Here is a 27,151-nt window from a genome sequence, read left to right on the forward strand (position 1 = left end):
CTTTTGATGACGTATGTGTTGTTTTGCAGCTGCATAAATGTCAGACTAATTTGTTTTTCACACTCCTTCCTGTATAGGTGACAGATAAATCATTGAAAGCATTTGCAGAACATTGTCCTCTGCTGCAATATGTGGGCTTTATGGGCTGCTCGGTTACATCCCAAGGGGTCATCCACCTCACTAGAGTAAGTACTAACTAGTAACCACTTGTTTTTAGTAACTGTAACAACTGTCAGACCTGTGATCGTTGACAATAATTTTGAAGAAGTATAGAATGAAGTGGAGCATGAGAGAAATATTGATTCTGCTGCTGCACCACCAACACCTTGACATCATTTAAAAGTTCAAACTTTAGTTGAATTCTGTGTCAAGTATGGACTGTTTTGGTAACAAATACCACCTCCTAAGCATGGAAACATAAAATGCATGAAATACTCAGCAGGCCTGGCAGCATCAGTGGAGCAAGAAACAGAGTTAATGTTCGGGTCATGACTGCTTCTAAATACCTTTTCCTCACTGCTAAAATGTATTCCATGCAGGTGTTTTTATGTTGAGCGTAAGGAGAAGTACCCATTAGCTATCTCAAACGTTTTTACACAACAGATATAAATGGGGGTTTCAAGCTGCTTGAGAGATAAAACTAAGCTTGTTGGGAAAAAGTTACACTTGAGGTAAATTCCATTATTATGTTGCTCGTTTAACAAGAATAGGTTGTTTCGGACAGGAGAGAGATAGGCAAATTGTACTTATTTCCTCTTGCCATCTGTCCATGGTAAGGTCCGCAGAAGGTGTTTTAAAATATTTTTGAAGTAGGTGGTAGCATGTTTTCCGAAACCCTGGGTTTGTTTGATCCAATTTACTAATAACCTGCAGCAAACTCATTTGGGATTAACTCAGAAGGTTAGTGTATTTCACATTCATACCCCAGGGGAGGATGTTTGCAACATCCCACTCTACCACACATACACACACAATAAAATGGGAGGGGTGGGGGGATGGGGTTAGAAAACTGAGTTTTACAACTATTGATATTAACAGTACAAGGACCACAGAAATGAAAATTAGTTCATGTGATTTCAAGAGTCAGGGTCCAGTGAGGAATTTTTTCAAGTAGAAGTTTGTATTCAGCTGGGTGAAGACAGGATTTGTAACATTCACTGTGCAGTTGGTGTGGATACCACAGATGAAGTAGGTGCATGGAGACTGGGTTGGTCCTGCAGGTGATGGTGGGAAATCTTCCAGCAGAGACAGGCTTGGATGAACTGAGAGATGGTAACTGACTGCTTGCTCAGCTGGAGTCCTTTCCAGTTGATGTTCAAACAGCAGACTGACAATTTCTCAGTTCTCAAAAGCATTTAAAGATTTTGAAATGGTCACTCGAGTCATGTGACCTTCTTTCGCCACAATGACTTCAAAAGAGATGTTTATCCAGTGTCTAGAACTGGCTTTGATTTTAGGATTGCCCCACTCAGTAGTTGTTGAAAGAGTTTCCATCCATTTTGAGGATCTGGTGTCAGGAAGCCATTGACCAGGCAGACCCTCTGACGCCGCTAGCAATGTGAGCTTATCAGAAGCAAATTATGTCCCTTTGGTTCCCTTTTGAAGTGGACCTGGACATTCTCAGGTGTGATATGAGTCTGTTAGCAACTCTGCATGCATAATGAGTTTCGATGTGAGAGTCTCCCGGTTTTCACGATTACAAGGGGTCTGTATAATGAGGTGTGAGATACCACCGGCTGAGAAAAGAATTCTTTTGTTCTTGTAACCCCTGTGGGTAGCTCCCAGATAAAGGGCCAACCCTGTGGTCATGTGACTTGTAGCAGCCATCTTTTTGGTTCAATGGGTAAACAATTTTTAAAAAATAGCGATAAGAATAAAGTTCTGGATTTCTTTTCACGTCCCAGGGACCCAACAATGAGTTTTGAAATTTTATCCAAATGGCACCGCATGAGAAAAGGAGTGCTGATTGGTTCGCAAGTCAACTGATCGGTCAGCATGATGCCATGCCACGTGTTTCAATGAGAGCTGACTTGCCAACCAATCAGAAACCTTTTTCTCATGCAATATAACTTATTGTTCGCTTTGAAATTTTGCATTCCTGTGTCTGTCCGTCCTGATCAGTGCAAGACGAAATGCTTTGACAACATGTCTCTTTCTTCAGAAATTTTCAAGTTCTGTACCACCAAGCAACCATTTATCCATATTAATTGAACAACATTATATAATTCTAGATTGTAATAAAGTAGGAAAGAAGTTGCATTCAAATTATGCCTTTCATGATCCCAGAACGTCCCAAATCTTTGGAGGAAACAGTAGAGTTAAAATTGTAAACACTGAGCATGTGTAGCAGTGGTCTTATGAGGCAGAATATTTTTTGACATAGAATTCAGTGAATTGCAGAAATAATTTTAAATACAGGGAGTATTGAATGTTGTACAGGTGCACTTGTCCTGTACAATGGTGCCATATCTAAGCTTGTGTTATTGTGCACTCATGGGAAATCCCCCACAAAAATCAGACAAAGCTGTAATAAACTAAGACTGGCCATGAATGTTTGCTTTCTGGTTGTAAAAAACACGTGTAGACAAAGAACAAAGTACAGCACAGGAACAGGTCCTTCAGTCCTCCAAGCCTGCGCTGATCATATTGCCCATCAACTAAAACATTTTGCACTTCCAGGGTCCATACCCCTCTATTCCCATCCTATTCATGTATTTGTCAAGCTGCCTCTTAAACACCATTATCGTACCTGCTTCCACCACCTGCTCTGGCAGCAAATTCCAGACGCTCACTATCCTCTGCGTAAAAAATTTGCCCCGCACATCTCCTCTATAGTTTTCTCCTCTCACCTTAAATCTGTGTCCCCTAGTAATTGATTCTTCCACCCTGGGAAAAAGCTTCTGACTATCTACTCTGTCCATGCCACTCATAATTTTGTAAACTTCTATCAAGTCGCCCCTCAATCTCCATCGCTCTTGTAAGAACAATCCGAGTTTCTCCAACCTCTCCTCATAGCTAATAACCTCCAGACCAGGCAGCATCCTGGTAAACCTAAACTGCACCCTCTCCAATGCCTCCATATCCTTCTAGTAATGTGGCGACCAGAATTGCACACAGAAACATGATAGAGTCCCCCTTGTCCTCTCTTATCACCCCACCAGCCTCCGCATTCAAAGGATCATCCTCCGCCATTTCCGCCAACTCCAGCATGATGCCACCACCAAACACATCTTCCCTTCACCCCCCACCCCCCGGCGGCATTCTGTAGGGATTGTTCCCTCCGGGACACCCTGGTCCACTCCTCCATCACCCTCTACTCCTCAACCCCCACCTATGGCACCTCCCCATGCCCATGCAAAAGACGTAACACCTGCCCCTTCACTTCCTCTCTCCTCACCGTCCAAGGGCCCAAACACTCCTTTCAAGTGAAGCAGCATTTCACTTGCATTTTCCCCAACTTAGTCTACTGCATTCATTGCTCCCAAATGCGGTCTCCTCTACATTGGAGAGACCAAAGCGACCGCTTTGCAGAACACCTGCGGTCTGTCCGCAAGAATGACCCAAACCTCCCTGTCGCTTGCCATTTTAACACTCCACCCTGCTCTCTTGCCCACATGTCTGTCCTTGGCTTGCTGCATTGTTCCAGTGAAGCCCAATGCAAACTGGAGGAACAGCACCTCATCTTGCGACTAGGCACTTTACAGCCTTCCGGACTGAATATTGAATTCAACAACTTTAGATTTTGACCTCCCTCCTCCATCCCCAGCTCCTTTCTGTTTCTTCCCCCTTCCTTTTGTTTTTTCCAATAACTTATATAGATTTTTCTTTCCCACCTATTTCCATTATTTTTAAATCTTTTATGCTCCCCCCACCGCCACTAGAGCTGTACCTTGAGTGCCCTACCATCCATTCTTAATTAGCACATTAGTTTAGATAATATCACTACCTTCAACACCTCTGTGTTCTTTTGTTCTTTTGTCTGTGACATCTTTTGATTATCTGCTCCTATCACTGCTTGCTTGTCCCTACAACCACACCACCCCCCTCCACTTCTCTCCACCCACCCAAACCCCCCCTCCCACGCCCCACCTTAAACCAGCTTATATTTCACGCCTCTCCTTGGATTCACCCAGTTCTGCTGAAGGGTCATGAGGACTCGAAACGTCAACTCTTTTCTTCTCTGCCGATGCTGCCAGACCTGCTGAGTTTTTCCAGGTAATTCTGTTTTTGTTTTGGCTTTCCAGCATCCGCAGTTTTTTGTTTTTATCACACAATTTCACCCCGTCTCAGCTCATCTGTTGCTCAAACCCTCATTCATGCCTTCATTACCCCTAGACTTGACTAATCCACTGCAATTCTGGCTCATCGCCCACATTCGATCCTCTGTAAACTTGAGGTCATCCGAAATTCTGCTTTCCCTGTCCTAAGTTGCAGCAAAATCCAGTTCCCCTATCACCCCTGTGCTTTCTAACCTACTGTAGATCACAGCACATTTGACGACCCCAGTTTTCTGGCCCTAAAAGTCATGTTTTTGCATACACTCTGTATACAAGTGAATCCCCCTTTTCAGCCATGACATGCTACACTCACACAAGTAATCAGCCTCCATTTTTTACCCCAGAAATGCACGTTTCCTTTACTGGTACCTTACAACTGGTGACAAGGGATCAGGCAGCAATAAGTGCTATATTGCAAAGATGCGCATGAATTTAAGCCATGCCCACAGAAAGCGTATCACACATGGCCAACGATGACGAGAAATGGGACTTCCATTAAAGGGCTGAAGTATGAAGCAGATTTGAAGCTAAAAGTTGTGACATTTGTTCACTGCTCAAATAACAGTGCAGGCAATTTGATGTTACTGAAAAACTGATGCGAGAATGGAAGAAGAAGGAATCTGCCCTGAAGAAAATGCCCAAGACCAAATGTGTCGTGTGAACAGGGACTTGCCTGATCTTGAGAAGCATGCATCAGAATGTCAAAGTCACCAGATTGGTTACGCCATCAGCAGAAGTACAACGTGTATGTACGCACTTAAGTGGGCCAAGTCAAACTCTGAGTCCAGCAAAGATTTCACAGCAACAGCTAGTTGGTTTAGCTGCTTTATGGAAAGAAAATGTCTAATGTTGTGGCAGAAGACCAAAATCACTCGGAGACCACCAAAAGATCTCAATGCTAAAATTATGTTTCCAGCAACTCATCATCAGATAGCAGCAAAAATATGAGTACCAATTATGCCATATCAGCAAAATGGATGAAACGCTCATTAATTTCAATATGCTCAGTAGCCAAAGTGTGGAGTGGAAAGATTTGAAAATAGTTCCAGTGAAAACCACAGAACATGAGAAGACATGATTCATGATGGTACTAGACTGCATGGCCAACGGAATGAAATTAAAGGTTATGGTAACTTTCAAACATAAAACCATGCTGAAAATGAAGTTCCCTGAAGGAGTTGTTATGCATGTCTTGACAACGGTTGGATTTGGATGGATGAGGATTGAAGGAAATTGTGGATCGACAATGTTTGATATAGGCTTCCCAGTGGCTGATGCAAAGAATGCAGCTTATTAGTGTGGGACATGTTCAGATCCCGTAAATTGATGAGATCAAGAGGAGCCTTCGAAGAAATAACACCCACATTGCAGTTATACCAGGGGGTCTGACATCCATAGTTCAACCTTCGGATGTGTGCCTCAATAAGCCATTCAAGGATCATGCTCACATTGAATAGAATATGTGGATAGTTGATGGAGAAAAGCCTTGACAAAGAGTGGAACTATGCATGCTGCCCTGCTTGATGTTTTGTGTGGTTTCACCATCAAATTGTGGGCTGTTATTAGTGCACAAACTGTCATCAGATCGTTCAAAAATGTGGAATAAAATTCAGTGGATGTAGAGGAAGATGATTTGTTGTGGAGGGCTGATTATGAAACCAAAAGTGCCCAGTTCTGATCCAGAATGGGATCCATATGATGATGCCTCATCAAAGTGACTGAATGAATTCAATGAACTTTTTGGTTGGATGCCAAATAAATGAATTTGATGTGTTTTAAAATGCTTTGATTGTGGTTCAAGGTATCAAGTGTATAACTTGATCTTGGGAAGGATTTGTGAAGGCTTCAAAGGTTGATTTATATGCCATGATCTATGCAACATTGGCTTCTGGTCAAGCAATGCCTTGATTTTAAAATTCTCACCCTTGTTTTCAAATCACTCTGTGGCCTCGCTCCTTCCTGTCTCTAATCTCCAACAGACTTTAGATCCTCTGAGATATCAGCACCCCTCTAATTCTGGCCTCCTGTACACCCCCAGTTTTAATCACTGCTGCATTGATGGCTGTGCTTCAGTTGTCTAGGAGTCAAGCTCAGAATAACCATTGCAATACTTTTTCCACCTTGCATTTCTCCTTTAAGACACTCCTTAAAACCTTGCTCTTTAATCAAGCTTTTGGTCATCTGACATAATATTTCCTTATTGGCTTAGTGTCATAGTTTGTTTTGTAATTCTTCTGTCAAGTTCCTTGGGGCATTTCATTATGTTAAAGGCACTAGATAAATATAAGTTATTGTTGTAATCAAGGGGATAATAAAAGTGAGGAACTTGAGGTAAAAGATGTTGGAGAAAATGCTAATAGCCAATTAATCCCCAAGACCTGATGGCCTACATCTTAGCGTTCTAAAAGAGGTAGCTGCAGAGAAAGTGGATCCATTGGTTATGATTTTCCAAAAATCCCTAGATTCTAGATCAGTCCCAAAAGAAGTCAGAAAATGTAAGACAGCTGTTCAAGGAAGGGGGAGAGAAAAAACACAACTACAGGCCAGTTTGCCTGACATCAGTCATTGGGAAAATTTTGGAATCTATTATTAAAGAAATCATAACAATGTGCTTAGAAAGTCACAGTATGGTCAAAAAAAGTCAGCATAGTTTTACAAAAGGGAAATTGTATTTGACAAATTTGAGTTTGTTGAGGATGTCACTGGTGGGGTAGATTAAGATGAGCCAGTAGATGTAATATACTTGGATTTCCAAAAGACATTTGATAAGGTCGCACACAAAAGGTTAATATGCAAGATAAGGACTTGAGGTAATATATTAGAATGGATAGAGGATTGTTTATGAGACAGGAACCTGTGATTAACGATAAACTGGCATTTTAAAGTAGGCAGGCTGCAATAAGTGGATTGCTGTAAGGATCAGTGTTGGGGCCTCAGCTATTTACAATTTATATTAATGATTTAGACAAAGAGATTGAGAGTGATATGTCTAAATTTGCTCCTGTTGGAAAGCTTGGTGAGAATGCAAGTTGTCAGGAGGACCCAAAGAGGCTGCCAAGAGATATAGACAGGTTAAGTGGGTGACAGCAAGGTACCAAGTGGTGTATAATGTGAGGTTTTTCACTTTGCTAGTAGGAATAGAAGAGCAGAATGTTTTTTAAAGACATGAAACTTGTATATGATGTAGTTCAGAGAAACTTGCATGTAAGATGTCTACCACAGATGCATCTTTCCACTACAGTATTGGTAAGAGTGACCACTGCACAGTCCATGTGGAGACAAAGTCCCATCTTCATATTGAGGATATTCTCCATTGTGTAGTGTAGCACTACCACCATGCCACATGGGATAGATTTCGAACAGATCTAACAAGTCAAGACTTGGCATGCATGAGGTGCTGTGGGCCATCAGCAGCAGCAGAATTGTACTCAACCACAATTTGTAATCTCGTGGCCTAGTATATCCTCCACTTTACCATCACCACCAAGCCAGGGGATCAGCCCTGGCTCACTGAAGAGTGCAGGGGCATGTCAGGGCCAGCACCAGGCATACCTAAAAATGAGGTGTCAACCTGGTACACCACAGGACTGCTTGTGTAACAAACAGCATAAACAACAAGCGATAGACAGAGCTAAGCAATTCCACAACCAATGGATCAGATCTAAGCTCTGCAGTCCTGCTACATTCAGTCGTGAATGGTGGTGGACAATTAAACAACTCACTGGAGGAGGCAGCTCCACAAATATCCCTACCATCAAGGATGGAGGAGCCCAGCATATCAATGCAAAAGATAAGGTTTAAGGATTCGCAACAATCTTCATCCATCTCGGCCACCTTTGGAGGTCCCCAGCATCACAGAAGTCATTCTTCAGCCACTTCGATTCATTTCATGTGATATCAAGAAATGGGTGAAGGCACTGGATACTGCAAAGGCCCTGACAATATTCTGACAATAGAATTGAAGACTTGTGCTCCAGAACATGCCGCGCTCCTAGCCAAGCTGTTTCAGTATGGCTACAACATTGGCATCTACCCAGCACTGTGGAAAATTGCCCAGGTATGTCCTGTACACAGAAAACAGGACAAATCCAGCCCGGCCAATTACCGCCCCATCAGTCTACCCTCGATCATCAGCAAAGTGATGTTTTTCTCCATGAATGCTGCCTGGCCTGTTGAGTATTTTCAATATTTTCTGTTTTTGTATCAGATTCCCAGCATCTGCAGTATTTTGCTTTTGCAGAAGAATCAGTCAGTCTTAGTACAGTTGTATAGGCTTTGGTGGGACTACACCTGGAGTACAGCATGGAGTTTTGGTCTCCATATTTAAGGTTGGATGTACTTGTGTTGAAGGCAGAACAGTGAAGGCTCACTTAGATTGGAATATGAGAGTTGGTTTATGATGAGAGGCTGAGCAAATTGGACTGTACTCTCTGGAGTTTAGTAGAATTAGAAGTGATCTCATTGAAAAATAGAAGATTCTTAAGGGACGTGACAGGATGGACACTGAAAGGTTATTTTACCTGGCTTGGAAACTGGATCTTGTGGGCATAATCTCAGGATAAGGGGCTAATCATTTAGGGCTGAGATGAGGAGAAATTTCTTTACTCAAAATGTTGTGAATCTTCTGTAATTGTCTACTCCAGAGGGTTGCAGATTCTCCATTTTTGAATATGTTTACGGCTGAGATAAATTTTTCGTGTCTCAGGGAATCAAGGGACATGGGGCATGGGTGGTAAAGTGGAGTTGGAGGCAGACAATCATGATCATATTGAATGGTGGAGCAGACTTAAGGAGCCACATGGTCTACTTCTCCTATTTCTTATGTTTTTATTGGATGTAAGCACAAAAACTACACTGGTATTGGTTGCGTGTTGTTCTGGACTGGTCTTTTTTGGGAGCATATTACCCAGTTAGACTGATCTCTGCTTATCAAGAAAACGTTAGGGTTTGGAATTGATTACCTTGCTAGTTCTGAATTTGAATTATTGGATTGTATTATCCCAATATTGCGGGATGGGATGAAACCATTTTCCGTCTTAAATCTAAAGAAAGACCTTCTCTGTCAATGTCAAAGAAACATCTTAAATGTGAACTCTTAGACAACAATCTGAAGAGATGGCTATCGCAATTTTTTCACACTAATTTTGATGATATTGATTTGGATCAGTTTACCCCTTTTTTAAAATCCCTGCTCCCAACATCTGCAGCCAAGACATACCTTCCTATATAATATCCCAAAGACTGTGTGTTTGTTCAACAAAGGTGGTCAGGATTGATTTACTGTACTGGAAGCTTGTATCAGATCAACATCATCATCATTTCAGTTTTATAGTTTCTGTGCAAGTTCTCCAGTCAGATTTACAGTACTTGTTAACATACAGTTTAACCCTTTACTGGCAGTCAACAGCTGCTCAGATGATAACGTTTTGGGTTGCACAGATGTACAAAAATATTATTAGTCCTAGTTTGTTTTGTTATAGTGGTGGAAACAGTAAAAAAAAAATAACCTGATGCCAAATTATGCAAACTAGGACAGTCCCACCATATTCAATTCCAGGTCTGTACTGGGTTAACTCAGCTCATCTTGGTAGTGGTGGGCTCCTGGGGATGCCGCAATATCTGTGTAGGGTAGAGAAAAAGGAAATCAGCTTAAGTTTCCACTCCTTATAGCTATTTGGTGATCACTGCTAGAAAATGTTATCTATGGATATAATTACTGCCACCGCTGTGGTTAAATAATTTGTTTTGCCCATAACGAGTGAACATTTGGATAAGGCACCACAGGAATAGTACTGTTCATGGAGCTGCATTCCTATAGGAGTCACAATCCACAGGAGCCAACGTTGAAAAAATGCACTGGTGTTCTGTGAAGATTGAAATGAACCTGCAGTGAAGTTTGACTTGCTTTCCAAATCTAGTTCGACTTTTAAAACCAAAACATGAGTTTGATTCCTATTCCTACTCTGCACCACTGCCAAAGATGTTGGATAAAGGTAACTATTGTGTTGAAGGAATCAGGTTTTCATGCAAAGTCAGTCATTGGTTCATATCTTGTAAGGCAAGCATATCGACTTACCTGTTTCTAACCAAAGGATTCCCAAAGGCTGTTCTCAAAATAATTACATTCTTCCATGAAAGGATTTTCTATGAGAGGTGTTACTTCTTCCGGAGCAGAACTGTTGTAGTTTCACTTGAGCTGGTATAGTATATAAAGCTGCTACCTGAAGCAGTGTATCTACTTTCAGCAGTTATTACGGAACCAACACGCCATCTTCTGATAACAGAGGGCTTGCATTTTAATCAGTAATTTCCTCAAGTCACCTTAAGTCTATGGCCAAGAATTATTTTGAAAATTTGTTTATCTTAAAAAGCCCTCCTAGACCACTTGATAGGCAATAGTGATGGATTAAATGTTTTTTATCTGTGAAGGGAAAACTATGTACTTCCAAAAGTATTCAAGGCGTATCCTTCATTCTGCTGCCAAGCTTCAAGGCCTCTGCCAGTGCTCTCTTCAGAGAGCTGATAAAAGATGCAGGGCTCTATTATAGCAAAACATCCTTGTCCAGTTACCTCTCCTTTCAGGCAAAAAATGGTCGCATCCTCCTGTAAGTTTCTCATTTCATGTGTGAAAACATTAGTCACCTCCTGTCATTTCCTCATGCCAAGTGGATAATTTTCACCTATGCTCTCCCTGTGCCCTTCCTGTCTTAATAGGATTTAATCTCCTCCTGAAATCTCATTTATTTAGCATACAGCAGCTTCAGTCAAATGCTCCCAGCTCAATGTGGGTCAGATCAGAGACTGAGCAAATGGGGAATTGAATATGTCTTTGCTGTGCATTTGAGTACTTAAATCAGTTTTACTTCCATGTGCTTGTTTAAAATATCAAGAGAGAGTTTTTAATAGACCCTCAAACAACTGATTCCACTCATGCTAATTGCTTGGAATGTACACTTCAAGGTGATGGGTTCACTCACAATCACCCAGCTCAATAATTGCAATTAGTAAACTATAGAGAAGATCTATAACTGGAACTAAGATTTTTAAAGAAGGGCAAGGTAACTTTTGTATAGTGTAACATTACTTTAATTGCTTGCTACTGTCTTTTTATAATTATGTTACACTTTTGATGGCACAACTCAACTATACATCTGGATGCAAGAGGGATTTGAAGGACGTGGAGTGATCCCAAAGTTCTGATGAAAGGTCATTGACCTGAATGAAACATTAACTCTATTTCAAAACAAAAACAAAAATACCTGGAAAAACTCAGCAGATCTGGCAGCAGAGGAACACAGTTAACATTTCGAGTCTGAATGACCCTTCAACAGAACTAAGTAAAAATAGAAGGGAGGTGAAATATAAGCTGGTTGGGGGTGGGGTTGGGGGGGGGGCAGTTGGGACAAGTAGAGCTGGATAGAGGGCCAGTGATAGGTGGAGATAATCAAAAGATGTCACAGACAAAAGGACAAATAGGTGTTGAAGGTGGTGATATTATCTAAAGGAATGTGCTAATTAAGGGTAGAAAGCAGGACGAGCAAGGTACAGATAGCCCTAGTGGGGGTGGGGTGGCGGCAAGGGATCAAAATAGGCTAAAAGGTAGAGGTAAAACAATGGATGGAAATACACTTAAAATAATGGAAGTAGGCGGGAAAAATTATTGGAAAAAACAAAAAGGAGGGGAAAAATTGGAAAGAGGATGGGGAGGTGGAGAGAGTTCATGATCTAAAGCTGGTTGAACAATTCAAAAATTTTAGATCATGAACTCTCTCCTCTATCCCCACCTCTTTCTGATTTTCCCCCTCCTTTTTGTTTTTTCCAATAATTTATATAGATTTTTCTTTTCCCACCTACTTCCATTATTTTTAAGTGTATTTCCATCCATTGTTTTATCTCTACCTTTTAGCCTATTTCGATCCCTTCCCCCCCAGCCCACCCCCACTAGGGCTATCTGTACCTTGCTCGTCCTGCTTTCTACCCTTAATTAGCACATTCCTTTAGATAATATCACCACCTTCAACATCTCTTTGTCCTTTTGTTTGTGCCATCTCTTGGTTATCTCCACCTATCACTGGCCCTCTATCCAGCTCTAATTGTCCCACGCACACGCACACGCACACACACACACACACACACACACACACACCCCCCCCCCCCCCCCCCCCCCCCCCCCCCCCCCCCCCCCCCCTTAAACCAGCTTATATTTCACCTTTCTTCTGTTTTTACTTGGTTCTGTTGAAGGGTCATTCGGACTCGAAACATTAACTGTGCTCCTCTCCGCAGATGCTGCCAGACCTGCTGAGTTTTTCCAAGTATTTTGTTTTTGTTTTGGATTTCCAGCAGCTGCAGTTTTTTGCTATTAACTCTATTTCTCTCTGTACAGATGCTTTCTGACCTTCTGCGCATCTCCAGCATTTTCTGTTTTTATTTCAGATTTTCAGCATTTGTGGTATTTTGTTTTTATATAATTCCTGAGGCCTGGTGTCCAAAACTGAAAACAGTGCTTCAGATAGGATTTTACTGGTGCTTTGCACAACAATACTTCCTCCCCTTGTATCCCAGCCCCCTTTGAGTTAGATAAAGGCCAAAATTCCATTCACCATTTTGAGTATTTTTAGAGCTGTCCACTAGTTTTTAGTAATTTGTGCACGTGGGCAACTAAATTCTGTGTTCATTCACAGCTTAGTCTCTCACTGTTGAGAAAATATTCTGGCTTGCCTTTCTGGGACCCTAATCTGGGATGACCTCACACTTCCTCACACTAACGTTTACCTGCCTTAGTTTGAGTCTGAAAAACAAAGCTGAAAATGATGACCTTGTCACCTTTGGCAAGAAGGACTTGAATTTTGTTGATTACTTCAAGATTCTTGTGATTTTTCTTTTATTATGAGGTGGGAAATACGGATAGAGAACTTAAATCAGTGTAAAGTCACTGAATTTCAGTTTATTGCTTGATTTTGGTTTCTCGCTGTTGTCACAAAGCAATGAGTGTCTCTGACGCAATTATGAAAGAGCCAAGCCAGTGATAGATAAATCCATCGACAGGTTCCGTCACCTGGTAAAGTTTGTTTTTTCACAAGTTGATGGGATAATTTATACAACATGTCACTCATAACAATGAAAATTGCAAAGGGGAGAATATCAGTTCCATGTTGGTTTGAGTGCAACAAATGCCAATGTATCTTGATTCTAATGGGACTTGAGCCTGACTCATAATGATTTGATTGCAGATCAGCTATCTGGCTTTAGCAGGCAGTTGGAGATTGCTTCTTTAGGATACCTTCCACTAAACTCTACAGATTCCCTCCAGGCTGTTTATTATAAATGTTCTGTGCATAGCATGTTTTTTATTTCCCTTTTTTTCCTGCTTGCCACCACATGGCATTCAGAGCCACACAAGCATTCTGAAAGGCAATCTTAGGTTGTTTAAGAAATTAAACCTATTGTGTTGCATGAAGGTGCTACGCTGTACCTGCATCGTCTGACAAAATATCCTGTTCGGGGTCAAGTTTCCCAAAATGGGATTGTTTAAAAGTTTTTTCTGTGTGATACCTTGGTTGGGCTCCAAGTGCAAGAAAATGCTGAAAAATCCCTTATAGAGCAGAGCAGGGTTGAAGGGCCAAATGACCTTCTCCAGCTCCTAGGTTTCAAAACACCTGCAATCTGTCTGGTATATATAATCTATATATACTATGCGTATTATGTTTGCGCTTACTATTCAAGAGTCCTTGGCTATGTGAACAGATGCTTTGTTAGTTTTCTTAACATTCTAATTAAAAATCACTGCTCATAATCCATTAACTGCTAATCATTGGGTATGCATGGTAGTGTAGTTCTGGCCATCAATTCAAAATGGTTACTTTGGGATTTATCTCTATTGCCTTTAGATTAAAGGTATTAAAACTTCATTTCCTCACAAATCAAAATTTCACTAAATATACAGAATTCAATAATTGTAAATTTGATTTTATTAAGATTTGTTGTGGATGTACAGTATTACACATTTAGACAATATGCCATCTAAAATCTATCAAACTATATGCACAAGTATTGAAGGCAGCAAAAAAATCAATTTAGCCAACTTTAGATGTCTTTCTAAAATCAAATCAGAATTTAAATTTATTTTTGTTAAGCTGTACAATTGTATCCTCCCCTAGGACAGAGTCTTTTGCGGTAAATTTTAGCCTAATATTAAGCCTATCGGAATAATAGACTTGGCTTCCACTATTGTACATGTGTTAAATATTCCTCCTGAAAGTGGTGTTTAAAAAATAAAAAACATAATGAAGAGTGAGACTCTGTGACCTGAAGAACAATCACCAGCAATGAACTGAGCTGCACTGAGCTCTGTGATATGACTCACAAATGCAGCCACAACTGTCAATTCAACAGTAGAATAATCTGTGTTAATAACGCCACACGAGAAATTTGTTTCAAATTTGGAAATGAACTCCAAAATTCTGAGTTACAAAGTCTCCAATAGTTTTTCATGCTGCCTGACCGCTGATATTGGTCAGCCATTTAAACTGACCTGCTGATACTCTGGGCTTGCATACAAAAGTGGTCACTTGGATGATGCAGAGAAGGACTGTTAGTGTTCAGAGAACTGTTACACTGTGTTGTGATATGCCTTTCAAGGAGAGCAGCATGCCATCAATTGAAGGGAAGTGTGTCATTTGACATCTGCATTTCATTTTGGCCTGTGTGCAGAACTCAGCACTGCTGCTGACGTCTTCATGTTTTCTAAACATGTATATATGTTCTCATGTGCCTAGTTTAAATAACTGAACGTACAACTTTTTTACCCAATTCCTTATAAGTGATTGGTGTGTTTGTATAATTATAAAAACACAGCATGGTGTTCAGCAGCGGTCAAGCAGCATGGCAGCAAGATTAAGTACAGCTACGATATGGTGAACAGCCTTAGTACAACATGGCATGAGACGACCATCGATGTTCTGGACAGAGCGCAATGGAGTTGTAGCGTTGGGGAGTATTGAAATTGAAGAGTGTTGTCTGCGCAGAAAAGCTTTGAAGACACAGATCTGGGGTAGTGCTCAAGTAAAGATCCCTTGTGGTGAGATTGTCAGTTGCATGAGTGGGACAGCGCGTCGAGAGGACCAGCACCGGGTTGGTTAAGTCGGGACAGGCGAGTGACCAGGGTGTGGGCCAGATTGATAACGAGTGAAGGAGAGTCAAACAAAAAAAAAAACCATCATAAAAATTTGGCCAGAGAAGGTTGCGATTATAACGGATGCAGCTTTCAAATAATGCACAAAAGTGGCTACAGCAACACTGATCCCAAGGTTCTGTAGAAGAAGAAAGGTCAAGGGAAATTATAAGAATATCCACAAAATTCCCCATTTTGAATTTGGTTGCAGCTGACCTACTATCCGGATTCAAAATATTTAAACAGCGTACAGAGCTATTGTTTCTTGATTCAGGTGAACCAGATGAGCAAGCCATAAAAATTCGCCTCGCAATTGGGAATGAAGGTCTACGCAGGCTGAATACGGCAGGATTAATAGCAGGAAGAGGAATGAATGACCACCAATCAGAAGAAGGGAGGCAGGCAGATAGTTGGGAAAGCCTTAGAGTGCGTCTCAATCGAGAAAAATTTTTCTGTGTTGGAAAATGGTGAGAGTGACGGTTCCTCTGGGGAGTGCAGCTAGAGCCCAGCTGCACAAGGGGAGAGGAGAAAGAGAGGACCAGCAATAGTGGTAGGAAACTCAATAGTGAAGGGTACAGACAGGCATTTCTCCGTCCACAGACATGACTTTGGGATGGTGTGTTGCCTCCCTGGGGCCAGTGTCAAGGATGTCACTGAACAGCTGCAGGGCATTCTGAAGGGGCAGTGTGAACGGTCAGAGATTGTGGTTCATATTGGGGCCAACAACATAGGTAGAAAGAGGGATGAAATCCTGCAGCAAGAATTTAGGGAGCTAGGTTGCAGATTGAAAAGCAGGACCTCAAAGGTGCCACGTGCTAGTGAGCATAGAGCAGATCAATGTGTGGCTGAAGAGTTGGCGCAGGAGGGAGGGGTTTAGATTCCAGTCTCACTGGGTCCATTTCTGGGGACAAATCAGATCCATTCTAGTGCTTCAACCACCGTACAGTCCTATTGCACCTAGGACAAGACCCAAAAGCCACCAGGGACAACATCCAAGAATGACAATCCCACAGATCACTTGAACAATTCATGATGCCGCCAGAAAAGGTTACCATTACAAGATCTGTATTTAGCAGCAGATTACCTTTTATGCTTTAGAGATTCACAGATTCATCAGTGCTATACTTATGTAATGGTAACTGAACATGAACATGTATTGTAAACAGTTCTACTTCTTGGAAGGCAAGAAATTGTCTTTAAAAAGAAAGGGGAATGTTGTAATATGCCTTTAAGGGATAGCGGCATGCCATCACTAGAAGGGAAGTATGTCATGTGATCCAGTCTGACTTTCACTTTGGCCTGTGAGCAGAACACGCCACTCACAGCTCTGCTGCTGATGCCTTCACGTTTTCTATCTATGCATATATGTTCTCATGTGCCTAGTTTAAATAAATGAACCCACAACGTGTTTACCTAACCCTTAATAGTGATTGATTCCTTCATATCATTATAAAATCACAACACACTCTAAGATTCAGTACCTCCTGGAGAGAGAGAGAAAGAAATAAGCAAATGTGTGCCTTGTCATTATTGCACTAGCCATAAACTATATTTTTATAACCATAAATAAATATTTCTATCATATCAATTCTTTCATCTTTGACTTAATTTTTGTGTTCGTTTCTATGTAATGTGGACCTGTGTAGGATTCTATAAGCCTGTTGCTCATGATTTTACAGATTTATTCTGGTTATGGCTGCGATGCTTTGTCAGAGGCTTAGTAATACTAGAGGTCTACATCGTTAATGGATCCTGTGTTCGCATTTTAAGCGTGCATGATGTTGGTGTACTGTTCAAACATGCCTCTGGATTCAGTCCAAAGTAAATTTGTTCAAATAAAGTTGCATTGTGTTTAGCCGGGTTATAATGTAATGTTCAGCAGCCTTATGTCAAATATGTTCAGACACAAAGAATAAGTGCCTACATTGTCAACGGCATAATTAGAATGTATTCGAATTAAGTATGGTTTAAATCTAGAGGAAGCAATAACATGTGTAATTACCTTTTATAACACATGTGGAGCAGTATATAACTCAGTCACAATTATTTCCCTAGTTGCTGCAGTTTGGTCTGTGGAAGATGTCAAACAGAGTGCAACTTCTGCAATTCAAAGAGCTGCAGGAAGTGATGAGGAAGAACATTTAGATCAGTGATACTCAATGAAGGAATCTGGCTACCTGTGGCCCAACAATCTGAAGTATTGTTGGAGCTGTGCAATGCCTGCAAAACCGACTTGAACCTCATCATGCCCCTTAGAAATGTCTCAAATTGCTTCATTTATATTAAACTACTTTAAATTTAAGTGACTACTGTTGTAGAGCACAGCTTAATTGCCATCCTACTAAGTAGATGACTGGCTAAGTAATGTTTTTAGGTAGGAATGTTAGCCATAGGGTTCTCCTTAAATTACTGGAAGAGGCAGGCAGGACCTTAATTTGCAGCCTATTTGAAGTTGCACCTCCCTCAAGGTAGCATTCACATGGAATTCTGTCTGCTTACATTGTAGACATATATTGAATTCACAGCCTTCTGATTTAGTGATCCTGAGAGTACCAGCAACTGAGTCAAGCTGGCACAATAATAGAATGGAGATCAATAGATGTAGACCCATGACAAAATGTTAGTGAATAACCATTATTTAAATTTTTCTGGAGCACGGATTCAAAGCATGCTGGATGTGTCAATACAGGATGGGAAAAATCAGAGTGAATAACTGTGCCTGGTCTATTTCCATTGGCAATGAAATTCTGACTCTAGCATAAAAAATGTATAAAAATTCTGTATGACACATTGTTTATTAAAGTGCTTGAAATAAAACTGGAACTGGAGTGACAAGTCCCCTAAGTAAGAAATTAGAAGTGGTAGAGTTCTAGAGGAATGAAGCAAATGTCCAATTTTTGTGGGATGTTATGGTGCTCAGCAATTAGGAATGGTAGAGCTCTGCTTCTATTCAGTCATTCTTAAACTTGGGAAATTAGGCAGGTGTTAGTCAGAAGGCTGAAGGGTGGCAAATTGTAGAATCAAAGACGTAGGTAGATCTGGAGGAAGCACCCACTGTTTGTTCTCCCTTTCTGGTAGCCCATCTCATGAACATTACTGACAGTGAACGTCCCTCAGATGCAGTGCAGCAGATCCTTAGTAAAAAGTGGGTTGGTAGACCAGTCTAAAGCTTGCTCTTGTATTACTGAGCCTCTTCAGATTTCTTAACCTTTAGCTTGATTTCCTGAGGTTGGATGGCTCTCTCACCAGTTTGTTGTATCCTGTACTGTTTCCAGTCGACCTGTTGAAGCTCCTCATATTGACTAGCAAGTGTCTTAGCAACGAGGGAGATACACTTTAAGTATCCCCATGGTGAGAAGAATGCTAAAAACTCTCTTCACCCTATTATGTTTTATAAAGTAGTGGTGACCAAAGAAGTGCTCCGCTTGGCCTTTTCCTTCCACACATTCCATCAGCCATTGAGAGAGCTACATTTATGACTGAAATGAAATTGATATGAAGTCCCCTGAAAAACAATAATACAAGCAGGAGTGAGCCATTCACCCCTTTGAGCCAGAAAGAAAGGCTTGCATTAAAATAGCATCTATCACAACCTCAGAACTTTCCAAAGCACAATTAGTGAAGCACTGTTGTGCTGTCAGAAACATGGTGGCCAGTTTGTGCACAGCAAGCTCACACAAACATCAGTGTGATGTTGGCTGATGAATAAATGTTGGCCTGGACATTAGGAATAACTCATCTTCTATTCAAAATAATGGCAAAGGATCTTTTTGTCCAGCTGAAAGGACAGATTGGACCACAGTTTAGCATCTCATCTGAAAGGCAGCATCTTGGACAGTGTAGCACTCCCTCCGAACTGCACTGGAGAGGCAGCCTTGATTTTTGAGCTAAGTCCTGGAGCAGGACTTGAACTCACAACCTTCTGACTCAGGCAAGTCTGCTAACGACTGAACTACAGCTGATACCAAGCTTACAGCCTGTTTTGTCATTCAAAATGATCATGGGTGATCTTCTACCCTTCCCCTGTCAAAAGGAAGGGGTTAGAATTAAGATTTGGAATGAAGACCATTCAAAAAAAAAATGCTACTTGAAACCACCCAAGTCATTTAGTTTTCTGCTTCCAAACTCCACTACAAAGATGTCCTGTAGAAATTATTTATTAAACTTATTAGTGTATGCACACACCAGGGACAATAGCAATAATACAAGACAACAATATGAGCAGCATTACATCTGATTTTATAATTCCAAGGATATGACTAAACTGTATTGACAATTATAGTTTTTTTCTGATGAGACAAGGATTTTCAATTATTGTTTTATAGATTTGAAGACCCCCTGTACCTTGATTACATTTTTCAGTTTGTTACTGAATGGTTAGCACCAATTTGAAGGCTGTCAGATTTATTTGACTTGAAACTGTGGTCAAGTCCATGTGTCAGAAACATTTTGAAAATGGTGGTAATGTTTGCATCAGCCAATTTACAGACTTCATACGGTACATGTATATATTGTGGTTAGGTTTCTGACGTGGTCACCTTTGGTGATTCTGGCGCAAATTGCTCCCATTTTGAGAAGTGTTTATATTGAGTTTCCACTCAAACTCTCATATAACTAATTGCAAAATCATTAAATATGGCAATTGAGCTGTACTTATATATATTTGTAAAATTATGCTTTAACATACATTCCTTGATATATTTAAGCATTGTAACTAAGTTCAGTTTGATTATTGCAACTGAAATTTATCACAAGGAAATAAGCATTTGTATCACAATGTTCTTCACCATCTGAGGATAACCAGATTTTAAAATACTAAAAATGACTTTTAAAAATATACAGAACCATTTGGTAGTAATATCATTGTACAGCAGTCATAACTTGGTAAGTTGAAAGGAAAATTTTATTCAGAAGCTTTTAAAATGTTCTAAATAGAGTCCTTGTGACCAATAGAGCCATGTTAATTTCTAGGCCAGCTTCGTGGGTGGAGCCCGCTTCTGACATGATGTTTTCAAATTAACCGAAAAACTCTTAGAAACTTGAGTTGCACTGCATGTCATTTCTGATTAAAATTCTGTGAACTTTTATGCTGGTTATAAAGTATTGAGCAAATTGTGACAAATAGTCCAGCACAATTAAGCAGAAATTCCAGCCATTATGCTTCTTCATAGGATTTGCTCGGCATTTCCAGATAGTGAATACTTCCCCCAGCGCATATTGGGCCAGAAATAGCTGGATTGGACTGTTTAGTGGTGAGTGATGCTCATTGAACTTTTATGCTCACCATTGACATGACACTACATTTGTGTCCCAAATGGCTGGAACATTGAACCAGTGATGATGCAGTGATGTCAACGTTGCATCTAGAATATCTTGTCCAATGGCATATCTCCTTGACTAATTAAAGAAAAGGACAGAGACAAAAAAAGAGTGAAAGAGGGATAAGGAATTGGGGTGAATTAGAGTCAAACAAAATTAGACAAATTCAGGAATAAAGAATGGGAAAGATCGTGCATTAAATGATCAAGAAAAAAAAGAGACCAAGGAAAAGAAAAAAAATTGAAACAGCAAGCAGAAGAAGAGGACATTGTAACTCAACTGTGTTTAGTAATGGGTGGCATGACCATCCTCTTTTAATGCAAATCAGGAAAGTGTCTAGTTTTTCTGAAATTAATGCCGTGCTAGTGAAATATTATTTTCAGAAATTATACATTTCCAAGCCCTAATCTTCCTGCGGTTATGTTCGGAGGTTACTATTTATGGAGTTTCCATTAAGGGAAATTTTGGGTCCAAAGGCCCTATGCCAAGCAAAGTGCCAATGCATACATTATTTCTTGTATTTTCATAAATCTGTTATCTCACTGGCAGTTTTTCCCATTTAAATAGATTGAGCCCAATCTTTTTTAGATCGCCACCATGAAAGTAAACTTGAAGTTAACAGTGGACACACTGTTATGTTTTAAACTGTAAATTTAAAACTCAAGGCTTTGAATGCAACTGAAAAATCTGCAACCTAAAACGTATCAAACATTTTGTTTCTCTCTCACTGACTTTGCAATCACTTTAGACGACTGCCTTTCATCTGTTGCCAAGTTCCCGACTCTGAGTCCATGTTAAACTGTTGCATTCAGATTATTTGGCTGTGGTGTGTTTTCCCTTAGATGAAAATTTCCCACGTGTGGAATTTTTTTAGTGGAACGGATTGATTGGGTTGATCACTGTGTAGAAAATGAAAATATGTAAAGTTTGTCTTTTTTTAATATAAGTGACTTTATACTGACAACATTGAGAAAATTGTGATTTTATTTTAGTTTTTAATCTCTCTCTGTATTCCAAGGATAACTATTTTGTCTACCTTCTATACATTATATATTTATCTATAAATTAAGTATATCTCTATACATAAATCATATGCACTATTAAAAGATACACACAGTTTACAAACATGTGAAGTAATGCAAATTTTCTGATGAAATATGGTACCAGTGGATCTTTTGATGAAAGTAGTAAGCATTTGTGGAAGCAGATCAAACGGAAAAGCGTACAACATTACCTGCAATGAAATGTTTATAGTTTGTAAATTTGGATATTTGTTTAGGGTCAAGTATTTGATGAAAATTCACTGTTAGAATATTCTATGTACATAGTATTTCCTGTGACAGACAATAAAAACTAAATTGAGTAGGCCTCAGCAACTGACAGCTCTGACTTGGCTTGCTCAAAAGTTGATTTGCTCAGGTACAGTCCACTCCCATTGTTCGTGGGGATTCCGTTCCTGCAAAATCTTTTGAAGGGTGAAATCACAAACAGTGAACTTGTGCATACGCAGAAACGGCACGTGCAGTGCACGCTTTCTATGTGGGAAAGGTGAGAGTTTAACATTCTGAATTGCAGATAAGTGAAGTTTGGTGCTGCAAACCGCGATTTGGTGCATGTACATTTTATGTTTTTGGTTATCAGGTCCAGTGAGTGCCAGCTGCGCCCTATATCAACACATTAGTTGGTGCTTGCAACAATATAGGCCGAGAGACCGAAAGACGGAACAAACACTGGTGATTGATTGGAACTAAGAACAGAACACTAACACAATGTGTGCTTCTTCAATCACCTCCAGCTCTAGACTTAGTTACCAGAGTAGCCCACGAGGTATAGCAACAGGTTGACACAGTCATATGGTCAAATAACTACATTCTCTTAAAGGTACATAGCACTCTACTTTACCACATCCTTCCCCCTTTACTTGAAAGTACAATTGATAAGCTTCACAGATTCCCAATTATTTACATGAATAACTATTTACAAGTCAAGTCTCTCAGGAGGCTTCCTTGGATGTGTCGAGCGTCATAACTCAACGACCTCGGCTGGTTTTTCTGAGACTCCCTTCTCAGGGCTCAACTGTCTACCAGGTACTTCGGTGGAAGTGGGCAAGTTTGTGTCTTCGACCCTCTCGGGTCCAACAGGCCCATTTGGTACTTCCAAATCATGTGACATTTCTTCCACGTGCAGTGCAGATTTAAACGCAAATGATGGCTGCATTCCTTCTTGTAGGATTGTCTTTGCTGGAGATGATCCACGTGTTGTCTAATTATTTAGCCATTTACCGATGCGTTATAGGAGAGAGGTCCTGTCATGGCACTCACTTTGTCTAATAGCCAACTGGGCCCATCTCCAAATTTTTTTGCGGGAACTATGTCTCCCACTGTGAAATTTCTTTCATGATTATGGCCATCATGTCTAGCCTTCTGGGCCTCTTGGCTTCACTCTACCATTCCCCTAAATTTGGCCTGATAAGAGTTAGACAGGTGCGGAGACGTCACTTCATTAGTAATTCAGTGGGAGCAATACTGGTGGCCGTAAGTGGCGTTGTCTGGTATGCGAACAGGAACTGTGACAATCTGGTGCTGATGGAATTCCCGTCCAGCTTTTTCATCCCGGTCTTAAAAGTTTGGACTGCCTGCTCAGCCAAACCATTGGAGGTGGAGTGGTCAGGTGAGGTTTTGATATGAGTTATTCTGTTGAGGGTTGTAAACCTGTGGAATTTCCTGCTTTTACATGCAATCCCATTACCTGACAGGAGCATCTCTGGGACCCGTGTGCTGCAAAAATCTGTCGTAAACGGTCTATGGTGGCAGCAGATGTGGGTGACTGGACTTTGTAGGCATCCACCCACTTGGAGTGGGTGTCTATTAGTAAAAAGAACATGGTGCCCAAGAAGGGTCCCACGTAGTCGACGTGGAGGTGCACCCATGGCTGCCCTGGCCATTTCCAGAGGTGCAATGAAGCTAAAGGGGGCAGTTTTTGTATCTGCTGACATTGATACCAACTCTTGACTAGGGTTTCGATGTCTGCGTCCATTCCTGGTCACCACAAGTAGCTGCATGCGACCATCTTCGTTCTACTAATGCCAGGGTGAGTGCTAAGTGGTTCTTTGCCCTCTCGGGGACACAATAACTCTTGCTCCCCACAGCAACACGCTGTCCTGGCAGATGAGCTCATATCTGCGATTGAAATAGGGATTCATGTCATCAGACTTTGACTCGCCTGAGCATCCATTCAAGACTTGCTCCCAGATACAAGATAAAAGTGGATCTTGGCTTGTCCACTCACAGATTTGTTTGGCTTGGACAGGGGAGAAATCCAAAAAATGTAGTACTAAGACAAGTTCCTGGAGGAATTGGAACTGTCACATTGTTATCTGGCAGGGGGAGGCGGCTCAGCGCATCAGCATGTGCGATCTGGCTTCCTGATCAGTGAATAAAAGTGTACCTGTAAGCAGCCAATATCAGTGCCCACCTCTGGATGCGAGCAGATGCGATGGCGGGGGGGCCCTTGCCTTATCCTCTCCAAATAATCTTAACAGACACTTGTTGTCGGATATAATGTAAAAATGGTGACCATGGAGGTATTGATGGAATTTCTGAACATCAAGCACAACAGACAAGCCCTCATTCTCAACTTGAGAATATTATTGCTCTGCATCACTGAGCATGCCCAATGTATAACCAATGGGTTGTTCGGAGCCATCTGCCATCCGATGTCAAAGTATAGCCCCTACTCCATAAGGGGATGCATCACAAGTTAAAATCAATTCTTATTTTAGGTCAAAGTGGACCAGTAGGGCTAATGACCTTAACAATTGCTTTACCTTCAGAAACACACCCTGGTGCAGAGCTTGCCAAATCCATTTGTGGTTTTTCTTAAGTTATTGGAGCCAGTACGGTTGACAGCTTTGGGAGAAATCGCCCATAGTAGTTTATCATGCCTAAGAAGGCCTTTAGTTCTGTAGTGTTTCTTGGTGCAGGTGTCTCACAAATAGCCTTGACCTTTTCTTCCACAGGATGCAGGCCCTGCGCCTCAACCTTATGGCCCAAGTAAACTACTTTGGAAAAGACTTGGAAAAGACATTTTCTCTCATTTCAAGCGTACCCCCACTTGTGAGAAGCATTTCAGCACCTCCTCCAAATAAGCTAAGTGTTCTTTATCAGTTAGTCCAGTGACTAAGACAACATCCAGATAAACAGTGACATGGGTCAGTCCCTGAAGTAGATTTTCCATGGTACGTTGGAAAATAGCATATGTCGTTGAGACCCCAAATGGTGGTCAAGTATATTGATACAATCCTCGATGTGTATTGTTGGTCACAAATTCCCTAGAGCCTTCTTCCAACTCTACCTGCTGGTAGTCGTGGATCATGTCAAGTGTTGAATATGTGCTGCCCCCTGCCAATTTCAAAAATAACTCATCACTTTGGTATCAGGTGTCTGTCAAGTTTGGCCACTCTGTTTACAGTTAACTTATAGTCACCGCATAAGTGAACACTTTGGTCTGGCTTCAGTATGGGTGCTATAGATACCGCCCACTCGGAAAATTGCACTGGTTGTAAGATACCCAACTTTTCCAGTCTGTTTATCTCGGTCTCAACCTTGTCATGTAGAGCGTAAGGAACTGGCCTGGCTCTGATAAATCTGGAGGTTACGTTAGGGTCTGCATGGATTTTGGCTTGTAGCCCACGAATTCTTCCTAGCTCGTCACTGAAAATAGAAGCTTATTTTTGTAACAATTCCTGTAATTTTCTCCTTCTGATTTGAAAAATCTCGGCCCATTGCAATTTAGTCTTTTTGATCCAGTTGTGACCAGTTAAACTGGAGTCTGCCCCAGCTACTACTGTAAGGGGTAAATTTGCATACTGATCCCAATACTGCACCAAGACTTGACATATCCCTTTCACTCTTATTTCTTCACTCGTATATGTTTTTAATTTAGTGTCCAATTCTTCCAAACTTAAAGGATAGACTCTTTTATTCAAGTACCTGATTGTACGATCTCCTTTGACAGACACTGATGCCCCAGTATTAACCTCCATCTTGATGGGTTGTTCATTGACTCTAATGATGACCTGGATTGGCTCAGTTCTACCCACTTTCAGGTTGTATAATGAATAGATGTCAAATTCTGCTTCCTCTGGTTCTTCGATGAGACAGATTTTGCGATTCCCACCTTTGTTTCTAAAATGCTGTCTCAGCCTAAATTTACAGTGCCACATTATGTGACCATTGTGGTGGCAGAAAAAGCATTTGATATTTCTGAATTGTCGATCGCTTGCAGGCTGCCTGGATGTATTCCTCTCATTAATAATGTGGGTCTTCACTGTCGTACTATTGTTCTTCAATGCCCTGTACATAGTGGGTGCTTCCCACCTTTCTGTGGAGTCCGTCATTTTTGTGCCTTTTGTTATTGGTCCTACCCCCCCTACAAGATGGACGGCGCCATTTTGTGTATCTTTTATTGCCTCTGAGTCTGTTGCCAATTCTAGTGCCTTAATGAAGTCATAGATTAGTTTCAGATAGCAATCACTTGAATAGCGTCGTCCCCGATTCCACATATCAGTCGGTCTCTCAACATGTCATTAATTGAAGTTCCAAACTCTCAATATTCTGTTAATTCTTTTAAAGCAGCTACATAGTCAGCGATTGTCTCTCTTGGAAGCATATTCCTTGAACTGAATTTAAAACGCTGCACAGTGACTGAGGTCTTTGGCTTCAGGTGGTTTTTGACAATATTTATTTACTCGTCGGAGGTCTTCGTATCAGGGGTGCTAGGTGATGTGAGGCTGCGGATCACATGTGGACAAAAGAATTGCCCTCTTCTTGTCCTCCCAGGTGATGTCCTTAGCGATAAGGAAGTACGCTAGGTGTTTGATGTAATGAGACCAGTCATCGGAAACGGGATTGAGTGGCTCAAGGTGCTCAAACAGTGGCATTCTCGATGACTAAGGAGACTGCGCTTTCAAACAGCTTTCAAGGTAGTGGCGCAGTAACGTAATTGGCTTACTGCAGCTTTCTTGATTGCTGTCAATTGATCTGGTTTATCCTCATCACCAGTTTTATGTTTTTGGTTATCAGGTTCAGCATCCAGCGAACGCAAGCTGCGCCCTTGATATTAACACATTAGTTGGTGCTTGCAACAATATAGATAGAGAGACCCATGAACTGAACAAACACTGGTGATTTATTGGAACAAAGAATAGGGCACTAACACAAGGTGTGTTTCTTCAATCACCTCCAGCTCTAGACTTACAGTTACTGAAGTAGCCGAGCTGTACAGCAATAGGTCGATACAGTCATGTGGTCAAATCACTGCATTCTCTTAAAGGTACATAGCGCTCCACTTTATCACAGTACACAAACAAATTTGCAATAGAGGC

General features: G+C 41.0%; 1 protein-coding gene across 3 annotated transcripts in view; it reads left to right on the plus strand.

Moving 5' to 3' along the window:
• Positions 1–27,151, plus strand: part of fbxl17 (F-box and leucine-rich repeat protein 17) — an 869,933-nt gene that overhangs the window by 315,505 nt on the left and 527,277 nt on the right. For 2 of the 3 annotated variants that reach the window (XM_041185747.1, XM_041185748.1), the window contains exon 7: positions 78–185. The exons of the other annotated variant lie outside the window; for it this stretch is intronic. In XM_041185747.1, coding sequence (XP_041041681.1) covers positions 78–185 — 108 coding nt within the window. The remainder of the gene's footprint in view (positions 1–77; positions 186–27,151) is intronic. 3 annotated transcript variants of the gene reach the window in all.

The sequence above is a fragment of the Carcharodon carcharias genome, chromosome 4 (assembly GCF_017639515.1).
Source record: "Carcharodon carcharias isolate sCarCar2 chromosome 4, sCarCar2.pri, whole genome shotgun sequence".
In the NCBI taxonomy this organism is placed as follows: domain Eukaryota; kingdom Metazoa; phylum Chordata; class Chondrichthyes; order Lamniformes; family Lamnidae; genus Carcharodon; species Carcharodon carcharias.